This window comes from Nuphar pumila, chromosome 1 (genome assembly GCF_984573655.1).
Source record: "Nuphar pumila chromosome 1, dmNupPumi1.hap1.1, whole genome shotgun sequence".
Lineage (NCBI taxonomy): Eukaryota > Viridiplantae > Streptophyta > Magnoliopsida > Nymphaeales > Nymphaeaceae > Nuphar > Nuphar pumila.
In genome coordinates this window covers 19,864,780-19,889,357 of record NC_143249.1, presented here as the reverse complement: position 1 = coordinate 19,889,357, position 24,578 = coordinate 19,864,780, and the positions used below count along the sequence as shown (strand labels likewise).

At 40.0% G+C, this 24,578-nt stretch overlaps 2 protein-coding genes across 2 annotated transcripts; both read right to left on the bottom strand.

The window, feature by feature from the left end:
* Positions 1 to 490: 490 nt before the first annotated feature.
* On the bottom strand, positions 491 to 7,880 carry LOC149848254 (replication factor C subunit 3-like). Its single transcript, XM_089986553.1, has 10 exons — positions 7,724 to 7,880; positions 7,385 to 7,601; positions 5,546 to 5,625; positions 5,287 to 5,446; positions 4,934 to 5,015; positions 4,449 to 4,578; positions 4,284 to 4,347; positions 4,116 to 4,184; positions 739 to 851; positions 491 to 669 (listed from the first exon to the last, which is right to left on the bottom strand). The coding sequence occupies exons 1-9, from the start codon at positions 7,878 to 7,880 to the stop codon at positions 752 to 754; spliced, it is 1,059 nt and encodes a 352-aa protein (XP_089842679.1). The 3' UTR covers positions 491 to 669; positions 739 to 751.
* A 4,767-nt stretch (positions 7,881 to 12,647) lies between these two features.
* LOC149848253 (protein ALTERED PHOSPHATE STARVATION RESPONSE 1-like) lies at positions 12,648 to 18,533 on the bottom strand. The gene is made up of 4 exons (XM_089986521.1): positions 17,286 to 18,533; positions 16,078 to 16,229; positions 14,736 to 14,959; positions 12,648 to 13,894 (listed from the first exon to the last, which is right to left on the bottom strand). The coding sequence occupies exons 1-4, from the start codon at positions 18,472 to 18,474 to the stop codon at positions 13,117 to 13,119; spliced, it is 2,343 nt and encodes a 780-aa protein (XP_089842647.1). The 5' UTR covers positions 18,475 to 18,533; the 3' UTR covers positions 12,648 to 13,116.
* Positions 18,534 to 24,578: the final 6,045 nt, after the last annotated feature.

Genomic DNA, 24,578 nt, shown 5'->3' with positions numbered 1-24,578 from the left:
TGTAGCAAGAGTAATTTAGTTTCAGTTTGTGTTTTACATGTTCTATGCTGCTAATTTCAAATCCAGTGCAAAAGTATCATTCCGAACTAAATAATTCCCATTATTAAAATTTCTCCCTTCCACTGTCCTAGAGAGGGGTTAAAAGAAAAAAAGACCTTCAGATACAATGTGAAGATGAATGGTAATTGGTACAGCTGCACGAGGGAAAGAGCACACCTAAAACTTGAGTCATCATGATCCATCTATAGAAATTTCAGTTTAATGCAATCCAATGAATTTTGTGGCAACTGTTTTCAGGCAGACGATCCAAATGAGGCTAAAAAATAATTGTGGCAATAGAATATTTTTAGGAATAATAAATCAAAAACTTGAACTATGAAATTCCACTAGTTAAAATGCAAGCAGTAACTGTGATGAAGAAGGTTGAGCAACAAAAATTTGGGAATGAAGGATTTACACAGAGGCAGCTTACTGAGATTCACATTGCAGATAAAAAGGAAATCACACTTGAACTTAAGTTTAGCTTAGGTCAACTACACAGAAGAAGTGAATCATTTTGGTTATAGGTTATCAAACCCACGCAAGAGTGACTCGTTCAGTTTCCTTTTCCCTAATGCTCAACATGATCGTATGTTCGACTTGTAGAATAGCCCGAGCTTCACCCTAGCACTGATAAAAATCTAAATTAGAGAACCAATGAAGATAAAAGAAAGGTACCACTTAAACAATGAAGCATACCCAACGTAAACTTCTACTTTGCAGCTGCAACCATTGCACATCGTGCATGTGTAAAAGAACTGATGAGGGATCCAAGCTGCAGTTTATCGTTGCAACCAAAACTCAACCTATATCTGCATTCAATCATCACATTTTCTGTCATGGATCAAGGAACAAGTAAAAAGCTTACAATAGCGTGAGATGCAAGGTAATCAATTTTTGGTTTGTGCAGTAAACAAATGTAAAACAAAGTAACAAAGTGTGCACCAAAAGGGCAACATTCACACATTCTCCGAGACTACGATGAAAACCATAGGAACAACCTCTCCTACTGTATAAAGGGAGATCAAGCTAACATTTGCATGGCTTGCACTAAAATTCCTATCTTGACTATTGTTTCTTATGCCAGCTTCTATGTGCTTTTCTTTTCAACAGGAGCAGAAACTTTCATCATTTCATAATGGTTGCTTCATTGTTGTGCCCAGTCCACCTTATCCTTAGATTTAACTGGGAGGGACTTGAAGCATATGCCAGCAGAGACAAATCCCTTAGGCCCACTAAGCTTGGCTTGGAAGGACCAACTGCACTTACATAACTGGGCTCCTTGAGCATCATGATCAATGATATTTCTGCTTGGTCTATCTAGAATGCCAATAGGCTAACTCAATGTTGGTCACAACCAACTGCAGATCACCATAGGTATACCGCCATCCAATTGCATGAATCCATTTTGTACAAGCACCTATCCCAATTTTCTCAACATGAACACCAAAAAGAACAGTCACATTCTTACAATGCATATCATGCACTTAACCAATATCAATTGCCTACATGCCTTAGCCCATGCCCATACAACCACATTAGCTGGTACGTAACATAGGTGCTTCCAAAGGAACCAAGTAAACAGGTCAAAACAGATGCCATCAGGTGAAGATGGGTGCAATCAATACACAACCTACTATTTCTGTACAAATTTTGACCCGGTCAAAGTTCGATCAAGTCTGAAATTGTCTAAAATTAAGTTAAAGGTGGCTGACCCTCCGAAAACCTCTCTTCTATCTTTTCTCTACCACATCCCCTTTCCCACCTTCAATGGATGCCCTCACTCATTTCACCAGATACAACCAGTAGACACTGGCAGCACCAGTTTTTGTACTTCTCAATATTTTGCTAGGGTGGGTATTTTTATTTTGATATCCGGCCAATCATGTGGGTGTGTCTGTGTATTGTGTGGAAAATCCCTGTGCCATACTCTGTGCCTGCAACCATGTCCATGCTCCATAGATTAGCTGCTTGTATCTAACCCTTCTGCAGATTTCTATCCTGCTCACCACCTAACGGATAAGTGATAAGCAGAGATTACTCTACAACCAGACTGAGTGCCTTCCAAGTATGACCCGCACTAACCTCGAAATTAAAGCATTTCTCCCATATTCCATCCCTCCACACTAGGTCCCTAATTTATGAAAATTAATTTTTGTTCCAAGATATCCTCTGCAGCCCAAGGCTCTTGTCATCTTCCTACTTATATTTTAGTGGTCTTCCACTCATCTGCAGCTTCAACTGTATTGGATTATGCATGGGCCCAAAAGAATGAAAGCAAGCCAGACTGTGTCTTCAGAGTACGACCCACATTAACCACGAAATTAAAGCATTTTTCTGGCCGTCCACACTAAGACCCTAACTTATGAAAATTAATTTTTGTTCCAAGAAATCTTCCGCAGCCTGATGCTCTTGTCAGTTCACCTTCCTACTTATATTTTAGCAGTCTTCCACTCACCTGCAGCCTCAACTGTATTGGATTAGGCATGGACCCAAAAGGAGTGAAAGCATGGAATAAAGCAAGGTTGTCAAACTAGGAAGCGGAAGTGGGAAACGATACGGGAAGCAGAAGCAGAAGCGAGAAACGAGGCATTTTAAAATTTATAGGAAACCGGAAGTGAAGTATCAATTTGAAAGCGAAATAGAAATAAAAAATGAAACAATTTGGTCACTGAATAGGAATCGAACAACAAGCAAATAAAAACTAAAATAAAATTGATTATTCTTATATTTCATGATTTTTCAGTAAGAGTTAAATTTTTGTTAAAATCTAACAATGATGGTTATCAATTTAGAGAAAGTACATGGAAAGTGAGTGGAAGCATGAGGAAATACATGAAAAACATGAAAAGAAATGTGAGAAAAGCATATAGGAAGCATAGAGTCAATAAAGCACCCTTCTTCAAATTAGTTGTTTCTAAAATAATGTTCACGTTATAAAATGCTGCAGATTCAAGCTTGAAATTTTGTAGAACTTGCATTTACATGTGGAAAATACTAACGTAAATTCAAGCACAGAGTCCATGCTTCTTCCAATAAAATCCATGGTAAAGTGGAGTAGCTCACTCAAGCAGAAGTTTGTCTCCAAAGCCCTATATCCTGTGCCAAACAAAGCAGAAGGATACTCCAAAATACTTATGAAATGGACCATTGGTCATTTCTGGGGTTAAAACTCTTCTTGAATGGCCACCGTGTTTAGTACTATCATTTGCAAAATTAAAGTGAATGGCATTCCTTATAATGTAATACATTGGGATCTCTGAAACTACTTCAGATAACCAAGAATAGCATTAACAGTCCCATATAAAAGACATAACAATCAATCTATTTCTTGTGCACATTTTGCATAGAAATTGCCCATGAGATCAACAAAAAGCTTGCCATCAATGATGCATTGGAAGACAACTTAATCAATGATCAAGATCACACAACTGGCAACCAAGGTAGCTGGAGAGCCCCAGTCACCTTGGAAAGACCAACCAAGGAACTCAACTCTATGAACTCTTACCCCTAGGCTGACTTGAGGTCAGACCTAGGAGAAAATAGAAGTAGGAAGAAAAGAAAGGGGATAAAGGACTATTACCATGGGAAGAGGAGGATATAACAAACTTTGAAGGTCACGAGGACACAAGAACCATTAAGGAGATGCTAAGAAAAAGGGAGGTTGGGTTGGGGGAAGAAGGAACCAAAAGCAATAAACAGACTCTGTTAGAGCATAATAGAATCCTCTTCTTTAAAAAAGTAGGTGGGATATAAATAACCATCCTAGATCTACACAGGTGATTGCGTATTGCACTTATAATATGCATTTTCAAATTTATGCATTTCCTGCCTAATGCTCAAGCATGAACCAGTATTCACTAATGCTCAAGCATGAACCAGTATTCACTAATGCTCAAGCATGAACCTTAAATAAGAAATAGATATCAGAAAAGGCATAGCAACTAAAAGTCAGGATGTATGCTATTCTCATAATAAATAACACAGCAAATTCTACAAAAAGCATTTACATGGACATGTCTCAGCAATTATAGATAAATTAAAAAAGAAAAAGAAAGATAGCAAACAATACATACTCTATATCTGCTAAATCATTGATCAGTTGTACTCGCATGGCTGATGGCATTTTTATCTTAAAAATAAACCTGTCAGTAGAAAGAAAACCCAAGGAATAAGGTTGAAACTAGAAACAAGGCATACAAGAATGAATTTATAATATATTGCTAACTGATGAATTTACTTACATGGTCACCTCTCTCACAATGTCCACGAGTGCCAAACCTTTCCTTGTTTTAATTTCAGATATACCTAGACAAAGCTAAGTATACAATTGACATGGTTTCTCAAATCTAACAAAATTCGACTTGTTAAACATTGAAAAATGAAAAGGAACTAGCATGTGAGGATACGTCTAAAAGCAACTGCAAATGTTTCATTTAGAAGCCAAAAGCATATTTGTTCAATGTCTTTAGGCATTGGATTGCCAGTACACAAGTAAACAGCTTCTTCAGTAACATGCTGAGATGCCATGTGCGTTGACTACAGTGAAAATAGATTGGCCATTAAAACAAACATAAAAATTCACTTAGTCATTAGTTTGGCTCGGAAAAAAAAAAACGAAAATATGCACACTGGCACTTAGAAAAATCAAAATTCACAATAATCGCACGTCTGCAAACTAATGAAACATTTTCCCATGCAGAATTTACCTCATGAAATGGATCACCATGGGAAAGGATTCACAAAAAGAATGTTGAGTTTAACATGTTATCGGTTTTCAAGTAGTAAAACAAGTAAAATACAGCTCACAGAGACAAGATCAGAGGGAGCTTGGTTTTCTATTATTGTCATCAGCAAAAAGGTTAAGGATCATGATGCAGAAAGAGATCAAAACCTGCAAAATATTCAATGCCTTCCTCATGTCACCATTGCTCAACCTCACAAGAGCAGCCAAGCCACCCTCGGTTACATCAATCCTGCTCCACAGTCAGAACACACTAAGAAATTTAAAAAGCATCACAATATTAGCTGTTTAAGCAGGAAATGCAAATGAAAGAAAAGCAACATTTCTTCCCATAAAAAACTTGCTAAAGAAGAAAGCTAGTGAAGCATTTAGCGTTGACTATCAATTTCACAATGGAACCATGTAAAGTATCTCATCAACATTGCATGTTAAGAGGAAAAAATAGAAAAACGTGTATAGAAGAGTGTTAATGTTAATCCTTGTAAACTTGAAAAATTACATACCCCTCCGATTTAATAACAAACTGCACACGTTCTGTTATATGAGCAGCATCAAGAGGAGCAAAACGAAATCGAGTACACCGGGATTGTAATGCTGGGATAATTTTGTTGACATGATTACAGATAAGAGCAAACCTAGTGCTCTTTGTGTACTTCTCAATCACTACAAGCAAACATAAACACAGGAATGGAACTGTCGGGATTAACAGACTTTACTAGACAATCAAAGTAAATACATAGAATATAACCACACGTGCTTTACCTCTTCGCAATGCAAATTGAGCATCCTTCGTCATAGCATCAGCCTCGTCCAATAGTACCAGCTTCACAGAAGACTTCGAACTAGATAAGACCATGCATGATTAGAGAAAGTACAACTTTATCACCAAAAATATGCAACAGAATATGGCACATATCTAGTGGTACGTTTCAAATCTTTCATGTTTAAGCAGACTAAGGAACTAAGATGTGATTAGGCTGACATCTAATTGATTATAAGATCCAATACAATGAGAGGATACAAAAAAATCCAGTTGCAGGAGTCTAAATGTTCCAACATCAGGATGGAAAATTCATCAGCAAATGAAGGGGTGATATTGTCATGAATAAAGCCCAAGTCAGCTCCTTCAAACTATCTCCATATACTAGCACAAAAGAGTAAATGACTTCCTGATTAAATTTAACAATCCAAAACTGAGAAATAGGAGCATTAGCACACAGAACGATAAGACATGACAAACATTTCATGAGACTAGCATTCAAAACATATTCCTAATATTACAGTGTTTTTTATTCATTTGAGGGAAAATAAAGTAAAAGAAATGCACAAAAGCAGAAAGAAAGTTGAGCTCACAGCTGAGGCACACCAGCCACATGCAATTAGATTGACAAAGCCAAAACTAATAATCTGGCTACTACAACTACCCATGATAATTGTCCAGCCAATTCAACTTGATCAAATTTGGGATATGACAAAACAAGAGGCAAGGTGACAGTAAAGGTGAAGAATATTATCATAATAACTTTGGCCTATCATGTTCAATCCAGTGCATGAAAAGGTAGAGAATGGACAGACCAAATCAAGTACCGCGTGGTTTATTTTCCTGGTAACCATTCAGCTACCTCAACTCTATCCTATCTCTGCTGGTTGTCACTATGTTGCACCTCCATTAACAACTATGTCCTTTCCCATGATTAAACAATAACACTTCCATTACTGCATTTCTATCATTCTAGTGGGATTCAAGAAGAAAAATCATGATTCTTTCCCTTTCTATTCCTAGTGGTTCCCAAGAGTTTGAGAGCCATCATGGTTGAACTTTATTTCTTTCTGGAAGGGCTTGCCCTTATAGGACAGTATTCATACCCCATCTTCAGTTTGCCAACATTATTCTCAATGCCGATCAGCAATAGAACACATCTATGGTGAACTAGATTGTACTATTACAATGTGTAAGATATCTCTCCAACTAAAGATTAGAAGGAAGGAAATTTAGTTGCTGAACCACACAATCAAGAACAATGCTATACATACTCGTCTAGCATCAATTCCTGGATGCAAACTAAAATCTTCTAATCATATTTATAAAAAAATCCATTTTACTACATTTTAAATACTTCAGACCCCACCAAAAGAACTCCATTCAGCAAACAAACAAAGAATCTGAGAAGTATTTCTGTGGTAGACTGAAAGAAACTCATTAGATCAAATATTTCTAATGTATTCTCATTATTTGAACAACAAAAAGGAATGACTACTCTTCAATTCTAGGTGTTGAAGACAGGGGGATGTCCAAACACCACCCGGGAAAGACACCTGAAATTTCAACAATAAGGTAGCGATAACTCCGGTACAGAGACCTCTCCTTCCGACGGTTCGGCATTCGAAGGTTAGAATCGTTAAGTACATCAATGGCACCAATGTGCTAAAAAAGCCTCTTCCACGAAGAACCCAATCCTTGAATTCTCTACTCAAATCTAAGTATGGTATCAAGAACGCAATCGGATTCGAAAGAATCCCCACAAATCAACCAAAAGAAAAAAGCAATCGTTCCCCTCGAAAACGAGGAAACAAAAAAGAAAATCCAGAAAGAGAGTTCACCCGAAACTAAAGCTCTGGGTGCTAGCGAAGTCCTGAATCTGCTGGCGGACGACGCCGATGCCTCTATCGTCGGATGCATTGAGCTCGAGGATCATGTTCTGGTATTGAGAACCGTATATCTTGCGGGCGACGGCGAGGATGGTGGAGGTCTTGCCGGTGCCGGGAGGTCCATAGAGGAGGAGGTGGGGAAGCTTGTTCTCGCTCGTCAGCCGGTCGACTTCCCTCGCCAACCACACCCACCACGGAAAACCCATCAACCATGGAGCGAAAGAAGAGCAAAAAAAACCCAGTTTGAAATATAAAGAAAAACCAGAGAAAGAGTGAGAGAGGGAGCATTACTGGTGTCGACGATGTCCCGGTGGGCAGCGACATCGGCGAGAGATTGGGGTCGGTACTTCTCGACCCAAGGGGTGTCCTTGGGGAGGGCGGACACGACACCCTTGCCCTTGTCCACGAAGGGCTTCTGCTTCTGTGGGGGGTCCTCGTCCACTTCCATTGGAGACTCCCCATTTCCCGCCATCTCTCTCTCTCTCTCTCTCTCTCTCTCTCTCTCTCTCTCTCGTCTGAGGTACTTTGTATTTTGTTTGTACGAGGGCCAATCGAATCTGGATTCATGGGTACCAGACATGTGGTGTGCAGGTTCGATTTGGGTTCATTTGACTTTTAAACCTGACCCATTTCCAAGCAAACTTGGGTATGTCTATACTCTATAAGTTTCAAAATGGGTCAAAGCCTCAGAAAGAGGTCTGATCAGTCCGAATCTAAGATGGTTGTAGATAGGACTTGTAAAACGCTTATTCAAACTCCTAAAACAGGCTCTGCAAGACAAATGTGAAGGTCAGGTGTTTGGCTATGCTAAAATATGCTCCTAAAATTTGTCTTGTTCTAGTTAAGTCCTGGTCCAGATGCAGCGATGGGTGTTGAAATGGGTTGGATTCCAAGTCCTAAGAATGTAAGGTTTGGTTTGGATCACGCCAAAGTGTAGCAAAATCTGAGCTGTCTGCTAACTTGGTTTGGTATTATGGATGAGTCAAGCCAAGCGAAACGATCAGCGTGTTGAAGCTCCATCCATTTGAATCGAAATTGTCTTGCTGTGGTTGAGCACATTTCAACCGTTGCCATGCTTGTTTGGGATCTGGACAGTCCCAGGTTTGCCATATGCAAACCCAGTAAGTCAAAGTAAATCTCATTTTTTTTTTCCTTTTTCGTATAACCGGAGAAAACCACCTCGCACTCACAAGCTCATCGGTTCGAAACCCAAGGTCACCCTTGCCCACCAAAGAGTACACTCAGCTTCAAATCATAGGTTTGGAAAAGCAAATGTCAGTTATGAAATCTTTTTTGTTTAAGATGAAGGGTGACTTAATGGGCTCGTCTCCCTGTGAGGTAAAACTCCGGGTTAAGGATACGACCAGTCAGCCTTACTTGATTATGAAATCTGAAACCTAGTAAAAGTTACATTAAAATTTTATAGTACTTATATGTTAAGCTTAAGTCTATAAATAAAAAACAAATTGAGAAATTTAACACTACTATTGAGTTCATGCCAACGTGCAAACTGTAACTTAATCATTGCGTTCGAATGTCCAACGTGCAAACTGTAACTCAATCAGGAGACATCGTCTGCATTCTCCATCCAGCGATTTGGGGGTTTCTCCGAGGCGATCTGAGAGGATCCACACTCCGAGGGGATTTTCGAATTATCAGTTATGAAGATCTTGTGTTGGAATATTCGGGACCTGAATTGCCCCTTTAAACGTCTTTTCTTGGTAAGTTGGATCCGTCAAGAAAAGCTCGATCTCATTGCTCTTTGTTTCACAAAGATGGAGGTTATCTCACACTATCATCTTCGAAATCTGGCGTGGTGCAGATTTTTTCTTCAAGCCTACGATTTACTATGCGGGAGGTCTACTCATCCTTAGGAAGCACTCTCTAGACTTACACCAGGTTGACATAGAAACTTTTTCCATATCCATCGTTCTTCCCCTCCCTCCAAAGTTGGCGCCTGTTGTGATTACAATGGTTTATGATCTCCACCTTAATTCTCGACGGGAGGAGTTTCGGTCGGACCTGAACAGGGTAATTGTTTCTTTCGGGGACCAACATATTGTCATGGGTGATTACAATTGCCTTATGTCGCCAATCGACTCAAGATTTCTGATTTCCTTCTCAACTTCTATGAGGGGTTTCCAAAATTTTTTTCAGATGAATCGACGTACCTAGTCCCCCATGTAGGTGAAACATTCTCTTGGACCAATCGGCGATCTCGACCGTGCTTCCGTCTGCTAAATTGGGTGCTCGTATCACCGGATCTTCTGAACTCTATTAATGACATTTCTTGTTGCCTACTTCCACCTTTTGTCTCGGACCATAGTCAGATTGTTATCCGATGGGGTCAAGGCTTCTCCGGCAACAAAACCTTCAGATTTGAGCAATGGTGACTTAAGGAGGCAGGTTTCGAGTCGTTAGTCAAACAATCTTTGAGTAGACCTTGCTATGCGGACCGGGCGGCTTCACGGTGCATAGTTAAACTGTTTTGGTTATCTTGCGATATCAAATCTTGGTTGGTCTCCAATAACATATTCAAATTCCAAAATATGGAGGAGTGAGAGTGTGAGTTGTCTGACATCAACCAATCACTCTTGGTTATGTTCTCAATGTCTGCATCCGATATTGAAACACTAAATGTTAGATCGGTCGAGTTGTCTTTGCTATTGCAATCTTGGCATCTAAAAGATGAGATACGCTAGAAGCAGCGATCAAGGGTGATTTGGCTTAAAGCAGGTAACGGGAACAAAAGGTTTTTTCATTCTTTCATCTCTCATAGGCATAAAAGACATGCAATTCATTCTATGTCTATCGACGGTGTCTCCTACTCGGGCGATCAGGTACTCATTGTTGTCACCAAATATTTCACTAACTTGTATTCCTGTAGTCGAGCGGCAGGTGACGCTATGAGCATTGCATTATTCTTGACCATGGATCGGGCTCTCTCCAAATCGATTCAGGTGTCGTTCACCGAAGATGAAATATTCTCGACTGTGTAGGATTCGTCTAGGTGGAAAGCTCGAAGCTTTGATGGGTATCCAGTGAATTTCTTTCACATTTTCTGGCAATGCGTTAAGAGTGACATCCTTAGTGTCTTCGTTGAATTGCAACGGCCGACTGCCGATTCATTCCCACCTAGCCATTGTGTCTTTTATTCTTAAGGAAGTTGCCGCATTAGACATCTCGCGATTCTGGCCTATTTCTGTGTTAGGAAGTTTATACCGCATTATTGCAAAGGTTTTGGCAAATAGGATGCGGTCAGTTGCTCATAGGATTTTATCGGAGGCTCAATCCGCTTTCATCCCTAATAGAAGGCTTTAACATTCTTTCATTTTGGCCACAGAAGTGTTGCATTCTCTCAAGATTAGCGGTGGGGCTTCTTCACTCTTAAGCTTGACTTTCATAAAGTCTATGACTCGGTTCATTGGCCGTTCATTTTCAACATGTTGGCAAATTTGGGCTTCGGCAGACGTTTCTCTAGTTGGGTTCATGAACTGGTTACCAATGCACATTCACAAATTCAGATCAATGGGTTAAGGGGCAAGCAGTTCAAACTTGATCGTGGTCTTCGGCAAGGTTGTCCCATGTCTCCTTTACTCTTCAACATCGTCTCTGAGGGCTTTGTGGTTTTGGTCAAGAGGGCACTGGAGTATGGTATAATTGAGCCACTCGGTATACCAAAGTTCTCGTGCCATATCCTGACCTACGCCGACGATATGATTATCTTTGAGAGGGCTTCAATCCAACAAATGTTAAGATTCAAGCTTGTCCTACTTTTTTTTCTGTCGATATCAGGCTTATCTATGAACTACGATAAGTGTTGTCTGTCCTTGGTTAATGCTCTTCCGTCGATGTTGGCCATGGGCCAACGGATATTCGTATGCAAGGTAACAGAAAACTCCTTTTCTTATCTGGGTCTGCCGCTTCAGATCAGCAGGGTCACAACAGCAGCTTGGAGCTCGACTCTGCAAAAGGTTTAGAATAAAAATTCGGCCTGGCAAGCTTCCTACCTTTCCATCGCGGGTCGACTGACTCTCATCAAGCACGTCCTAAATGTTATACCAGAATTTGTTATGTCAATGTTCTAGATGCCTGTGGGGGTTAGTAAGAAGCTATCTCGAGTTTTGACAAACTTCCTATGATCTGGACGTGGTTCCAACAACAAGCACCACCTGATAGGGTGGGATACCCTAAGGCTTCCTCTTTATAGGAGGGGTTTGAGAATCAAGGACCCCAGATTAAGGAATACGATTCTCGTCGTGAAATAGAGTTGGCACAAACATGGGTCTTCGTGTGCCAGCATTCTTCTTGCTAAATACGGGAGTGTAGAATCGTTGGTTGGGGACACTCGTGTGAGTCAACAAATAATGTCAAAGCTTCGTCGATCATGGATCCAAGTTTGGTCTGCAGTTCTTTCTATTAATGGCCTTGTTGACTCGCAGTCCCAGTTCTTAAGACGCGCCTTTGCTCCGAACGGCTCTTTCCGTGCTAATGGATGCTACATCTCTCTCCTTTCTTCGGGGGTGGACCGATTCCCGGCAAGCCTTATCTGAGGCAAGGGACCGACTCCTCGATCTTATTTTCTAGCATGACTCATTCTACATGATCGGGTGCAGACTGACAGCTTCCTCAAATCCATCATATTTCATCTTTCGAGTAAATGTGTGTTATGTGAGGCGGTCGAAGAACCTGCATTTCACCTATTTTGGGAGTGCATTGTATTTCAAAACATCTTTAAGGTCACCTGGAATAAGCCTGCGGTGAGCGTACGCCAGGGATCATTCACAAACGACTTGTTGTGGAGTCTTCAACTTGTACGTCAATGCAACAAATGACGGATTATTTGATGAACTTGGCTTCTCTCATCCTGGTGAGCCGTTTGGATGACCCAAAACAATGCCATCTTCCAACATATTCCGGTGGTTTTCAATAAAATAGTGAACCTTATCTTGACAGACGTGTACGTCATTCTGCGCATCAACCTTCCTGAGCTTCAACGCAATCAGCCTCCATCGTCACCTCCTGAACCAGGGTGACGATCGTCGATCAACAATATTTTGTATCTTGCTTTCTTTTCTGAACTTCTTGGCTTGTATTTTTCGACAGGTTCAATGTTGGTTGAACCTGTTTTCGCAATGTTGATGGCTATAGTTCGGCTGGCTCTCTCTCTCTTACTCACAAACACATGCACAAATATTCTCTAAGAAAATCATGATTAGAAATAAAAAGGGAAAGAATCTTATTATGCTATACATGACTCGCAGGCTGAAACAAAAGTTGGCTTCTATGATTGATGCTGCTGGAATATAAAGTGTGGCAGAGTCAAAATCTTTCCGGTTGCAAGTTGTAGTCAAACTGAACCTCAACCAATAAATATTGCCGATTCTAAATGAGGACATCACAGATAATCTAATGAATGAATGGGTACAGCTGTACACCGGGGGGGGGGGTGCTTATCTTAGTTAGTGTCAAGGGCAGGACTCAAACGTACCAGCCATTCCGAAATGACTGTCCCAAACTTGGCACAATCCACCCCCTTCTTATTTCATGTCATATCCAGAAAATGGCCTGTAAAATTTGTCCCATTTTTTCACTTTGAAATTTGAGTTTCACAGCATTTCATCTGCTTTTGGGCTCGACCAGAGCCATGTCATAGCCATGAACATCAATCCTTACATCAAGGGCTACGTTTCTCCAACACTTGGGATTCTGATCTCCTCATAAGCCTTGATCATTGAAGATGCGAAATCTCTCGTAGCTTCAAAGATCTGAACTAAGCCCATCTTCAAAGTAGTAAAGGTCCCATCCTGAACTTTCTTCACAATCTCTACATGTTTTAGTTTCTCCTCATCCAATTTCTTCTTCATTTCATCAAGTGCCATTCTATCAGCCAGAGAAACTCCATTATCCTCAGCAACCGAAATGGCCAACTTATCTGACAGGCCTCGATTTCTCTGCTTCTTGTTCGCCTGCTGCAATAACCTTAGCCTTTTGTCTAGGTCTTTTGAGAGATACTCAGCCTTGAGACTTTGGTGCTGCTCCTCATCTAGCTGTTCCCAGAGTTTATGCATGTTTGCTACAAATTCATGCATGGCTGCTTTAACTTGGTCCACCGAAACATCTTGCATCACCTCATACCAATCCTTGCAGAAAACAAAAACTGGTGGTGCTCCTGCTTTGCCTGGGGAGAAAGGCGCAACTCCATCTGCCGTCATTTCTTCTTCTTCCTGTATGCAATTCAATAACCAAGCGTTCAGAGCTGCAACATATGCTCTCTGAGCATTCATCCAGTTGATGAAACTGGAATACCAATTTAAAAACCCCTGTTCCAGCTGCATTATTGCCTTCATCGCTGAGTCTCTTGAGGTACTTCTTGATATTATATCCAAAGTTTTACCTTCTGAAATAGCTTGAAACTGCTTTTGGTGACAGAGAAACATAACTTTCCACATTCTCGTCATCCTGCATGGATCATCAAAATTTAATCAAGATGCAGCAAGGCTCCCACAGAGCATCAAGTTGCAGTGGAAATTTCCAAGTAGAGAAAAATCAATGATCTTATGAAGTCATATATAACACACACACAAACAACTATTAAAGTGTATCAAACTTCTATTACGTCTTTAATAGTTGTGTCTTGTGTGTATCCCTACAAATTTGTTAAGTTAACCTCAAAATCATAAATTATTACAATCAGGGACCCAAATCCTATAATATAAATGGGAAGGATGACCAGAGTTAAGAATGTTAACTTTTCCTTTTAGTTTGATAATGATTGCTGACAAGAGATATACATTTGAAGGTCTTTATATAGCAGATTTATTTTTTCTTAATTTGTTCTTCATAAAGAAAATATTCTTAAGAAAATGGCATGCAAATTCATGTTACTGAAGATGGATAAAACTGGGCACATGGTCAAAACTTATTCTGAACACAGTTGTATAGAAGAATTCAGGTCATGCTGCTAGAAAGATGCCATCAACATTTCAAGCCACTGTCTAACTGTTTTAATATTTCAGTCTGATGCAATCGTTTTCTTTTCCCAAAAAACAAAATTAAGCCATTAAAATCTAAAGTAGAAATAGAAGTGATATTCAAACAACATATAGATTAATCATTTCACTTGAAGCATTAATACGTTATAGGCTTATAGCCATAAATAGCTGCACGTGTTGAACTCAAATATCAATAGCTTATGAACAGAAAAAAAATTCTTTGAAAATTCAGGTAGATCCACCACACTCTTAGACATATATGTTCAGAAATGAGAGGACAGAGGCTCAAGAAAAAGAAAATTTCATACCCGTCAATCAGTTTAGTAAGTTGAGATTGCAGCTCATCATCTCTTAGCCTATGAATCTTATCTGACATGACATTAATGGCTCTAATATCCATGTTAATCTTTGCCAGCTGTTTTCTAATTGACACCTGAGTAACACGAAGCTTTTCAGGTTCTGCAGCTTTGTTATCCAAATCCTTCAGTCGCTTGAAGTTCTTTTCATAATTCAGCCGCATCTTCTCTTCATCCTGCAACAGAAAAAAATTAGTGGCAAGAACTATTTTTCATCCCACGCATAAACACAATTAATCAGATTTGAAAATTCAGCCATATAAAAAATTTAAGATATTATTTTTTGAAGGATCTATAATTTTAAAGTAAAGAGTACATCTGCTTTGTAACTCTTTGTTTCCAAATACTTAAAAAAAAACAAGATTATCAAAATTCAAGGGTATGTCTGATATTACCATACGGTGGTACATGATCTTGCTTGTATGGATCCAGCCACCAAATGTTAACTCTAACCGTACATATGTGTTTAGCGTGGTTTATTTAATATGTTAGGAGGTTTATCATGTCTAATACACCACAAGATTCCATTTTTGAGATGGTGAAAATAAATGGCTCACAATTCAAAGGGTGGCTTAAAAATGGTATAGAACATCATGTTGGGGTCAACTTTAACAAATGAAAATAGGTAAATAGAACATGTTAAACATGATCCCAAGGTTAGATTTGCTTTTGGAGTTTATATATATATATATATATAGAGAGAGAGAGAGAGAGAGTCCACAAAACTTTGATGAATGCAAATGCACAAGGAATTCAGAACAATCGCACTAAAAACAAAATCTAAAATAAGGTACTTGGTTATATGCATTCTGAACATAATGACGGCCAGGAAAACCCAACAACAGCTTCTTAAAAGCATCTAACTAGTCAATACCAAACATACATGTATGTGTGCAGTTCATAGTGACAAACGTTTTTATCGGCAATTTCTCATTTTTCAAAAACTCGCGAGAAATTGAAAAAAATCCATAAATCTCGCATTTTTTCCGGCAATCTCGGCAATAAAAAATTTAATTAAAAAACATTTTTATAAGAAAATATTAATAAAAAATATTTAAAAATAAAAATACATAATTTTTTCACGCTAAATAGACGTTTAAAACGTAAATATCGCGTTTAAATCGTGGTATTTATGTTTTTTCATAAATCTCGCGAGAAATTGCCGCTTTAAACTTTCAGGCAATTTCTCGCGATATTATCACGAGATTTTCATAAATCTCACGATATTTGTCACTATGGTGCAATTTTAAATTATATATGTTACAAGATCAGATATGAGTGTCAGAAATAATACCTTAACTTCTTCGTACAGTTTACTCTCCCATGTGTAAATCTCTTCAAGAATTGCTGAAAGCTTGTCGGGCTTCATTTTGAAATCTTCATCAGGATCCATGATGCTGGATGGTGGCTTTGTTGGTCCGTTAAAGGAGAAATGTGGCATCTTGGCTAACGAACAGTGCAAAGATGTCAATATAGGAGATCAATCTAATTCATGGTCTTTGCATAGATTAATGCAAAAAAGTACAATTAAGTTCGAAAGCGCAATAAAACAATTCGAAGAGAAGCACTCAGGCAGCTTCAGTAGTATCAGCATGCTTATCAGATACACTTATATATCAGGAACGTATTGAATGTGGAGGTTGACAACAAAGCTTTTCCATCTTAGCCAAGGTTTAGAAATCTGAATCCCACAGTGAGCTAATCACCGGATTGACAATCAGGGGGAGAAAAGTTGCGGTTCCTCAAGAGCAGTAATGATCACACGGGCTCCACTTGTTTGGTGGGAGCAGTTAGTGCACGTCTCCTTGTGTTGGGTCGCTGCAAGTTCGATACCCAACGGAATGAGTTGTATAACTGGTAGGGGTCTGCCTAACCCCAGCTTTCTTCAAAAAAAAAAAAAGTAATGATCACACGATTATGGAAAAATTGCATTGGACAATGGTGCATGACAAATTTCTTTCTCAAACTAGGTTGGTGATACTTTGTGATGATAGACTTTTGATCCCTCTATGCTAAATTTCCTAAATCAGAAAAAAAGATATTTGATTTTGTAATTGCAAGAAAAAGAGGAGGAAATTAAAGGAATTGTACAAACACTATAACCGTTGAAAAGAAGAGTGATTTCAAACAATGACGCAAAGAGAACAGAAATTGCAAGGATCGATCTCACAAACTCCAACTTAACATCACATCTCTTTGTTTTTTCTTTTCTAAAGGGAGAAAAAAATGATTGATATCGAAGACAATTCAGAGCATGGAGAGAAATTTGTAAGAATAACAAAAAAAAAGAAAAAAGAAAATTCAATTGCTTCTCCTTGAAAAGAAAAAAGAGCAAAACATTAATAAGTCAAGATTATCATGACGATATAAGCAAGTAAAATTTAAGCGTATCGTTCTCCTCACAAGAAATAAAAGAAAAAATGAATAGTAAAACAAAGATAATCAGTACCACATAATCCTTAAGAGGTTTACTGAATTCCATAAGGACATCAAAATCTTTACCTTTAATCAAAGTACTTTTTGGACGATAACGCATCTTTCCCACCTCAAGCATTACTGAAACCTCTGAACCCGATTGGGAAAAATTCACAAACTCACCCTTAATCTCGCCAACAACTTCCAATATATCCCGTGTGCCTTGGGTCGCTAACACCGTGAAACCGTCTACCTTAGACGATTCACCATCCTCTGCCAGAGCCACTTCTCCACTGAAACTCACCCTTTTCTTATGGTTTGCAGAAATTGATGTACTTTTCGATCCACTCGCATCCGGCAACTGGACAGAATCATCCTTCTCCGGCGATTCGCCATCTTCTTCATCATCCTCGTCCGTTATGATGTGCCCACTTAGTGACGCATTATCACCACCCACATCCTTGTTCGCAACCACCGCCGGTTTTTGCTCTTTACCCACTTCTTTCACATCTTCAATCTGCAGTTCGTCTTCCAAATCCGGAATTCCCTCCTTCAGCCTCACCTCCCCCGAATCGGGGCTACTCCCAATCGAATTATAGTTCCCAGCGTAGTAATTGTACATGTTCTCAAACGATGTAAACGGGTCCAAGAAATCCCAAGCAGAGGCCTTTGGAGGCGAAGGAGGGGGGATCGAACTCCGCGGGGGCGATCGCATCTTTGCAACCGCTCCCGTCTCAGAGAAGCCCCAACCAGGTCCCCCCCAGATCACCGTTTCCGGCGGCGACCGAGGCATCTGCTCCGCGAAAACCATCGAAGGAATCGCCGTCGACTTCATATAGTTCGCCATTGCCGGGGGGCTCCAAGCCGGGAATTCACGCTCCGGCAAGCTGTGCCCGTCGGCGGCGACGGCGGTGGGGCTATGGAGAGGGGAAAACGTCTCCGCCTCCGACCCATCCGAATTGAAATTCAGGTGGGAGACGGGGGACAGACAGTGCGAGAGCGAGGACGGCGACGAGCCGTTCTTGCTGGATCCCTTCTTCCCGTCGCCGGGAATCGCCAGGACGGGCGAGCCCGGCGCCACGACGACCGGAACGAACCCCTCGTTCACAAACCGGTGCAGCGATTCGCCGACGCTCACCAGCGACCGGAGGTAGGCGGAATGCGCGTCCGCGAGCGCGTAGCGGCTGTCGACGGCCGATAGAATGGACTCCCTTCGCTTCCTGCAGAGGCTCACCAGCTCCGTCTCGTCTAGCTTCGACCGACCGCAGCCCATCATATCACAAAACCCTAACCCGCCATTCCCAACTCCTACCAAAGAAGCAAACGAACCAGCAGCAGCAGCAGCAGAAGAAGAAGAAGAAGAAGAGAAAGGGAATCCAGAATTCCTTCTTCGTCTGGCAGCAACTCCAACCAAACACGGCACTCAATCCTCTCTCTCTTTTCTCTCCCCCCCGATCTGCCCCCTTTTTATCGTCCTTCCTTCCTCTCTTCATCCTCCCTCTCTCCCTCTTCTTCCGGCCGTCCTCTGACCGCCGCTGCCAGTCCCGGAGCATACAACAAGTCATGAAAGTGGGCCCGACGGAACGATCCGCGGAGCCCGCAAAGGGCGCTAGTTTTTTTTTGTCTCAAATTTACGTGATTGCCACTGGACAATCGATACTCCTCGGTCCACCGCACGCGCGGGTTGACACCTCAACAAAAGAAATCGAACTCCCTTTTGTCTCTTCGTCAGTCAATCGTCACTTTTTCTTCTCTTCCTCTGATCGCGATCTCAATTGTCTTAATCACCCTTATCATTTTGTCTAATGACGGGGTTATCCCCAGTAGTCCTTATGATGTCTCGGCCTTTTGGCTTTCTTTTTTCTTTTTCCGTTTTTTTGTGAGAATAAATGTTTTCTACTTTTTACCCGCTTTCATTTATACAATGACATGTATGTCCTGCATTTTGTTATAGGTAAGAAAATTAAGAGGTTGTGAAGACGTGTTGAGAGTTTGGATCCGGGTCGGGTCAGAGATCCATTGGACGTGTTTTGTGTACGTAGTAGGGAATGACCGTATTCTCATTTTGGGCGTTGGCGTTTATGGCAGTGATATACTAATACAACACGTCACGAGTTTTTTTGGGGTGAGAAAATTATTTTTTAACGGCTAAACGGATAGCGTTCAGGCCTTTGGTTACTAGCTAACGGGAAAATATTTATGTACGGAGTAAAGTTTGTGCCGCTTTTACGGTCCTTCGAGGTATTGTCGTTAATTCTTTTGAGGTACGAAAGTGATTTTCGACTCCCTAAACATGACCTTATCCAGATCCAGATCCAGATCTAACTTGGTTCACCTAGATCTTGGCCCAGATCCATTCACAAGAAGAGTTTCTTCTCTATTGTTTTTCTGCAAGAATTTTGTTTCCTACCATAGATAGACATAGACATAGTGATGCAATGGTCAGCAGGAATTCTCCAAGAATCGGCACCCTAGCTGCAGCTACGGAACTACCAACTATAGAAAACAAGAAATTTAACAATAAATACAAGAAAAATAACTATAAAGAACTTATAATTCATTCATCTCTTTTTCAGTCTGGCTATAATAAATATTTATAATAAAAAAGAGAAAAGCCTTAAAAACCCTAATCCTAATATGGATCTAAAATAGATCAAATCTTAAATTATGATTTAAACATGACTCAAGAACTAATATGAATATGATATAGATCCGATATGAAATAAAAACCAAAACACGATTTATAACTAAATAATTACAAGAAAACCAAATAATGAAAATTGTTCTAAATGGACCTTATGAACCTGGTAGTGTCTCGCTCTTGCTCCTGCATCAATCACCATGTGTTCTTCTTCTTCTTCTTTGTCCTATCTAAATCCAGTTTTGTATCTACGGGTGCATCATTTTGTCTATAAATTGTTACATAATTGATCGTCCATCTTTTTTTCTGATCGGTTCATGAAACATCTAAAAATTGCAAAATCTTCATCATGAATCTGACCCGTTTGCATCCCTATTTTTAGGTGATGTCTTCTTACCGTCACTTTCATTTTTATAGTAAGTTAAAATCAAAATTTCTGTGCTTGATGATTTGAATATGATAGCTGGATCGTTAGGCCACACTATCACAACTAAATGGTCTCGAGTTCAAATACCACAAAGGGTTAACTTTCAGTTTATTTATCAAAAGTAAAAAGATTTGGGCTTATTGGAAAAACCTATCTCTTCTCTGCTCACTAAGGAGTACACAGAGCTTCAGCCTCATGGTGAATAACATACTTATCCTTAATGTTTTTGAAAGTTGAAATTCTCTTTTTTTTAATGAAAAAATTATTACTCTCGCCCACTAGGGCTCTGCTCATTTGGTAGAGGTGATTAGTGAATGTCACCAAGTTGACAGGATGTCACAAGTTCAAAATCTATGGGTGGCATCCTTTGCTGCAAGGTTGAAGACGAGTGTACTCCATGTGGTGGGGGGAAGCGGATCAGGTCACGCTGAACATGAGCGTTTTTTTTCTCATGCTGACATCGTGGCCATCCGATTTGCATTTTAAAAAGCTCAAAAGTCAACAAAACCACGTGGCATTCATCCAAAATGCAAACAGACGGCCACGATGTCGCATGATAAAAAACGCTCATGTTCAGCATAACCTGATCTGTGCCCGGGGGGTGGGGGGATTTCCAAAAAAAGAGATACCACCTAGGTGAAGCTGAGGTTTTACACCCCCCCCCCCCCCAAATGTTGTCAGTATCAGTGCTTATATCATATTGGCAGAAAATCTATACGATATTGACTTGAATCAGCTATATTTTAATAAATGTAAAAAAAATGTTTGAAATTATTTTAATGGTTTTAACATGTATCACGTTCTGATTGATACAAAATATTTTTTTAGTAATTTTAAGCCTATTCAAAACGATTTACTTGAGAACTAAAAGACTTTGTTTCTCGTTTTAGTTTTCCTTTCTAGCAACTTTGGTTTTTCCACCAATGGGGACTCTGCTTGTCTGGTAGAGACCGAGACATTGCAAGTTCGAATCCCAATGGTACCTTTGTATAAATGTTTGGGGCCTAACTCCAGCTTGCCTTTCAAAAAAAAAAAAAAAGGTTTTTTACTTTTTATTTATTAGCATGTGTGCCTCTTCACACAAAATACTAAAAGAAAAAAGAAAAATTGATCTCTAATAAAAAATTTGAGGTCATGGACTTATTAGGATTTGATGTAAAACAAAAACGGGTGGAAGTAACGGCAATTTGGTGAAGTAGATAACGATGCCAAATTGCCATAAGGTCACAAAAAAGGACCAAAGTGTCCCCAAAAGCATAAGGATATTTTAGTAATTAAGAAAATAGCCTGAACGGGACGAACTGGTTTGGCCAACCTCCTGACCAAACCACTCAGCGATGGTGGTGGACCCGACCCAGTCACTCGGCCCTAGTTAATAGCGATGGGTTAGCTGACCTTCTTATCTCCTCTGGCTTCTACTTCAATTTTCCTGAAATATCAGGAAATTTTGACGTTAATTGAAGAATTTGTCGCTTGCATTAGAATTTCAAAACTGGAGGACAAAGTTTGCCGTCACGCGTTACCAGCGTTTGTAGGGAAATTGTTCATGCTGTCTCGTAGGAAAAGCTAGTGCACGTCACCTTGTGGACGTTGCAAGTTCGAATCCCAATGGTATCATTGTATAACTGGTAAGGGTCTGCCCAGTTTCAGCTTGCCTTTTGGAAAAAAAAAAATCCCAAACCTCGCTGACACGCCGTTTAGAGTGCGTGTGATGAGGGACACTAGTTTCACATGCAATATTGCAATGACACATGGGGGCGTCGTTGCTTTATCACTATTATGGCAGTGAACCGGGGTGGGAGCGAGGGACAAGGTCTCCACCCCCGCCCCATCTCAAAATCCTGCCCTCCTTCCCCGCCTCATGTCCTCCATTTCTGGTCCAAATGGAGTGAGGTGGGGGCAGGGCCCCGTTTCTCCTCGGTCCAGAAGGATTGAAAACGGGGCGAGGCAAGGCGGGGATCGGGACGGAGACGGGGCGGGATATAGCATAAGTTCATCCTTGCCTTTACCCCCACATGGGTTTTCATTTTAATCTCCATCCCCCATCCATCTCCATTTCATGTCCTCCATCCCCGGTCCAAACAGGGCGAGGCAGGGCAGGTCCAGTTTCCCCCAGTCCACTGTCATCCCTACCAACCGGTGCTCCCCATGGCTGGTAGGAGCTGTCAGTGCAAGTCTCATTATAGTAGCACGTTGCTGGTTCAAACCCCAGTAGTAAGTTGAATAGTAACTGGTGGGGTCTACCTAACTCCATCTCGCCTTAAAAAAAAACGGTTTTGGGGCCCGTAAGACTGGGTGGTCGTGTCTCAACCCAGAGTTTTTACTTTGCAGGTAGGGATGGCAGTGGGGCGGGGGACAAGGTCTCCACCCCCGCCCCGCCTCAAGATTTTATCCTCCACCCCCGCCTCCATCCCCGGCGGGGAATGGATTTTATCCTCCATCCCCTGTTCAAACGGGGATGAGGCGGGGCGGGGCGGGGATATTGCGGGGAAAAGTGGTTGGGGCGGGGCGGGGAAAAGTGCACGTCCATCCCCGCCTCCACCCCCAGACGGGGATGGATTTTAACCTTCGTCCCCGTTTCATACCCTTCATCCCCGGTCCAAACGGGGAGAGGCAGGGTGGGGCCCCGCTTTCCCCTGGTCCACTGCCATCCCTATTTGCAGGGAGCTAGGAGGGTTTTCCTTCGTTATAAAAAAAATAACAGAACATTTCCATTCCGTTATTTAAGGTACACTTGAAAGCGGGAAAATGCTATGAAAAATTCAAGTCTGATAGGAAGAGTGTCAACTTTTCCATTCCGTTTCAAATAATAGAACATTTTTGCAAAAGAAATTTTTTCTATTTTGCCTTGATTTTGATAGGAAAAATTTCTCCATCTCTGAGATGGAGAAATTTTTCCAATAAAAGGTTTTCAGTTTTGACGGCAGGCTTCACCCTAATCAAAACACTCTTAACATTCTTCCAACTTTATTTTCTCATGTCATGCAAACAAGAAAATATTCTTCATAATATTTTTTGCTTCTAAACATGAAAAGAGAAACTTTTTTTTGTTTTAATGGCAAGCTGGGGTTAGTCCGACCCCTACCAGATTTCAATAATGAAGCAAATTACAGAGGATGATAGTATCATGCTTCTTCCATTCTTGGTATGAATTTTGGAGCCATTAGATCCATTTTGACCAACTTGGTCCATCCTAGATTCACAAATGTATAACTACACCAAAGTTGGACAAACATGAGTTTAACTAAGGTTCAATGGATCCCAGTGGCTAATATGGATGTAACACCTTCATCTAATTTAACCCATTTGGGATTAGAAGATTTGCAGCTCACAAACGATTAGATTAGGCTTAGTCATTTAAGTTCAATTCTAATCTTTATTGGTAGAGGATTGATGGGTTTGGTATAATACTAATAAGATTAGATGATATTGATGATGTTGATGTTCAAATCTTTCTGGTTAGAATGTATTGATTTGACACCATAAGTTGGAACTTGGAGCCACCAGAAACATAACTCTATGTTATTCCAAATTTTATGATGTAATGGATTCAGGAAGGTTATTCCTAAAACCTATATATTCGATTCCCAAATGCAGAAGTTAGACTAGATATTCTAAGAATATCTATCAACAAATAGGAAATTGAAAGGAAATGCAGAAAAACAACAAAAAATAACTGAAAATTAACAAAGCAAATATTTAATCATCCAACTCTGATCCCAAACTAAACTCCTAAATCACCCATCTATTTGTAGATGAAGGTTTCCCAATTTTAAACAAAACAAGTTACCTATTGTGATAACTTTCCAAATAGGCCAAGGCTATCCTAAAGATACGAATAAGAAACAATGATCCAATTTCTAAATACAAAAGAAAGATCTAAATAACTAAAACAAATCTAAAATATAAATTTGATCCAAATGGACCATTCCAGAGCAGCTAGAAAATGAATTATATAGATGAGAAATTTATCCTACTTAGTTGGACTTGTAGGGTCAAGCATAGTGACAAATATCGCGAGATTTATGAAAATCTCGCGATAATATTGCAAGAAATTGCCTGAAAGTTAAAAATGGCAATTTCTCATGAGATTTTTAAAACATAGCGAGCTTTATGAAAAAACATAAATACCACAATTTAAACATGATATTCATGTTTTAAACAGCTATTTATCGTGAAAAAAATCATGTATTTTTATTCTTAAATAATTTGTATTAATATTTTCTTATAAAAAATATATTTTATATTTTTAAATTTATTTTTTTATTGCCAAGATTTTGCCAAAAAATGCAATATTTATGAAAAAAAAATC

Coding starts and splice junctions, on each gene's coding strand:
- LOC149848254 (XM_089986553.1), bottom strand. CDS start 7,880: ATGGAAGTGGACGAGGACCCCCCACAGAAGCAGAAGCCCTTCGTGGAC. Junction 5,447..5,545: donor TCAATTTGCATTGCGAAGAG/GTAAAGCACGTG, acceptor GTTTGCTTGTAG/TGATTGAGAAGTACACAAAG. Junction 852..4,115: donor AATGATTTAGCAGATATAGA/GTATGTATTGTT, acceptor GATTGAATGCAG/ATATAGGTTGAGTTTTGGTT.
- LOC149848253 (XM_089986521.1), bottom strand. CDS start 18,474: ATGATGGGCTGCGGTCGGTCGAAGCTAGACGAGACGGAGCTGGTGAGC. Junction 16,230..17,285: donor AAAAAGTACTTTGATTAAAG/GTAAAGATTTTG, acceptor ACTGTTCGTTAG/CCAAGATGCCACATTTCTCC. Junction 14,960..16,077: donor AACTGTACGAAGAAGTTAAG/GTATTATTTCTG, acceptor TTTCTGTTGCAG/GATGAAGAGAAGATGCGGCT.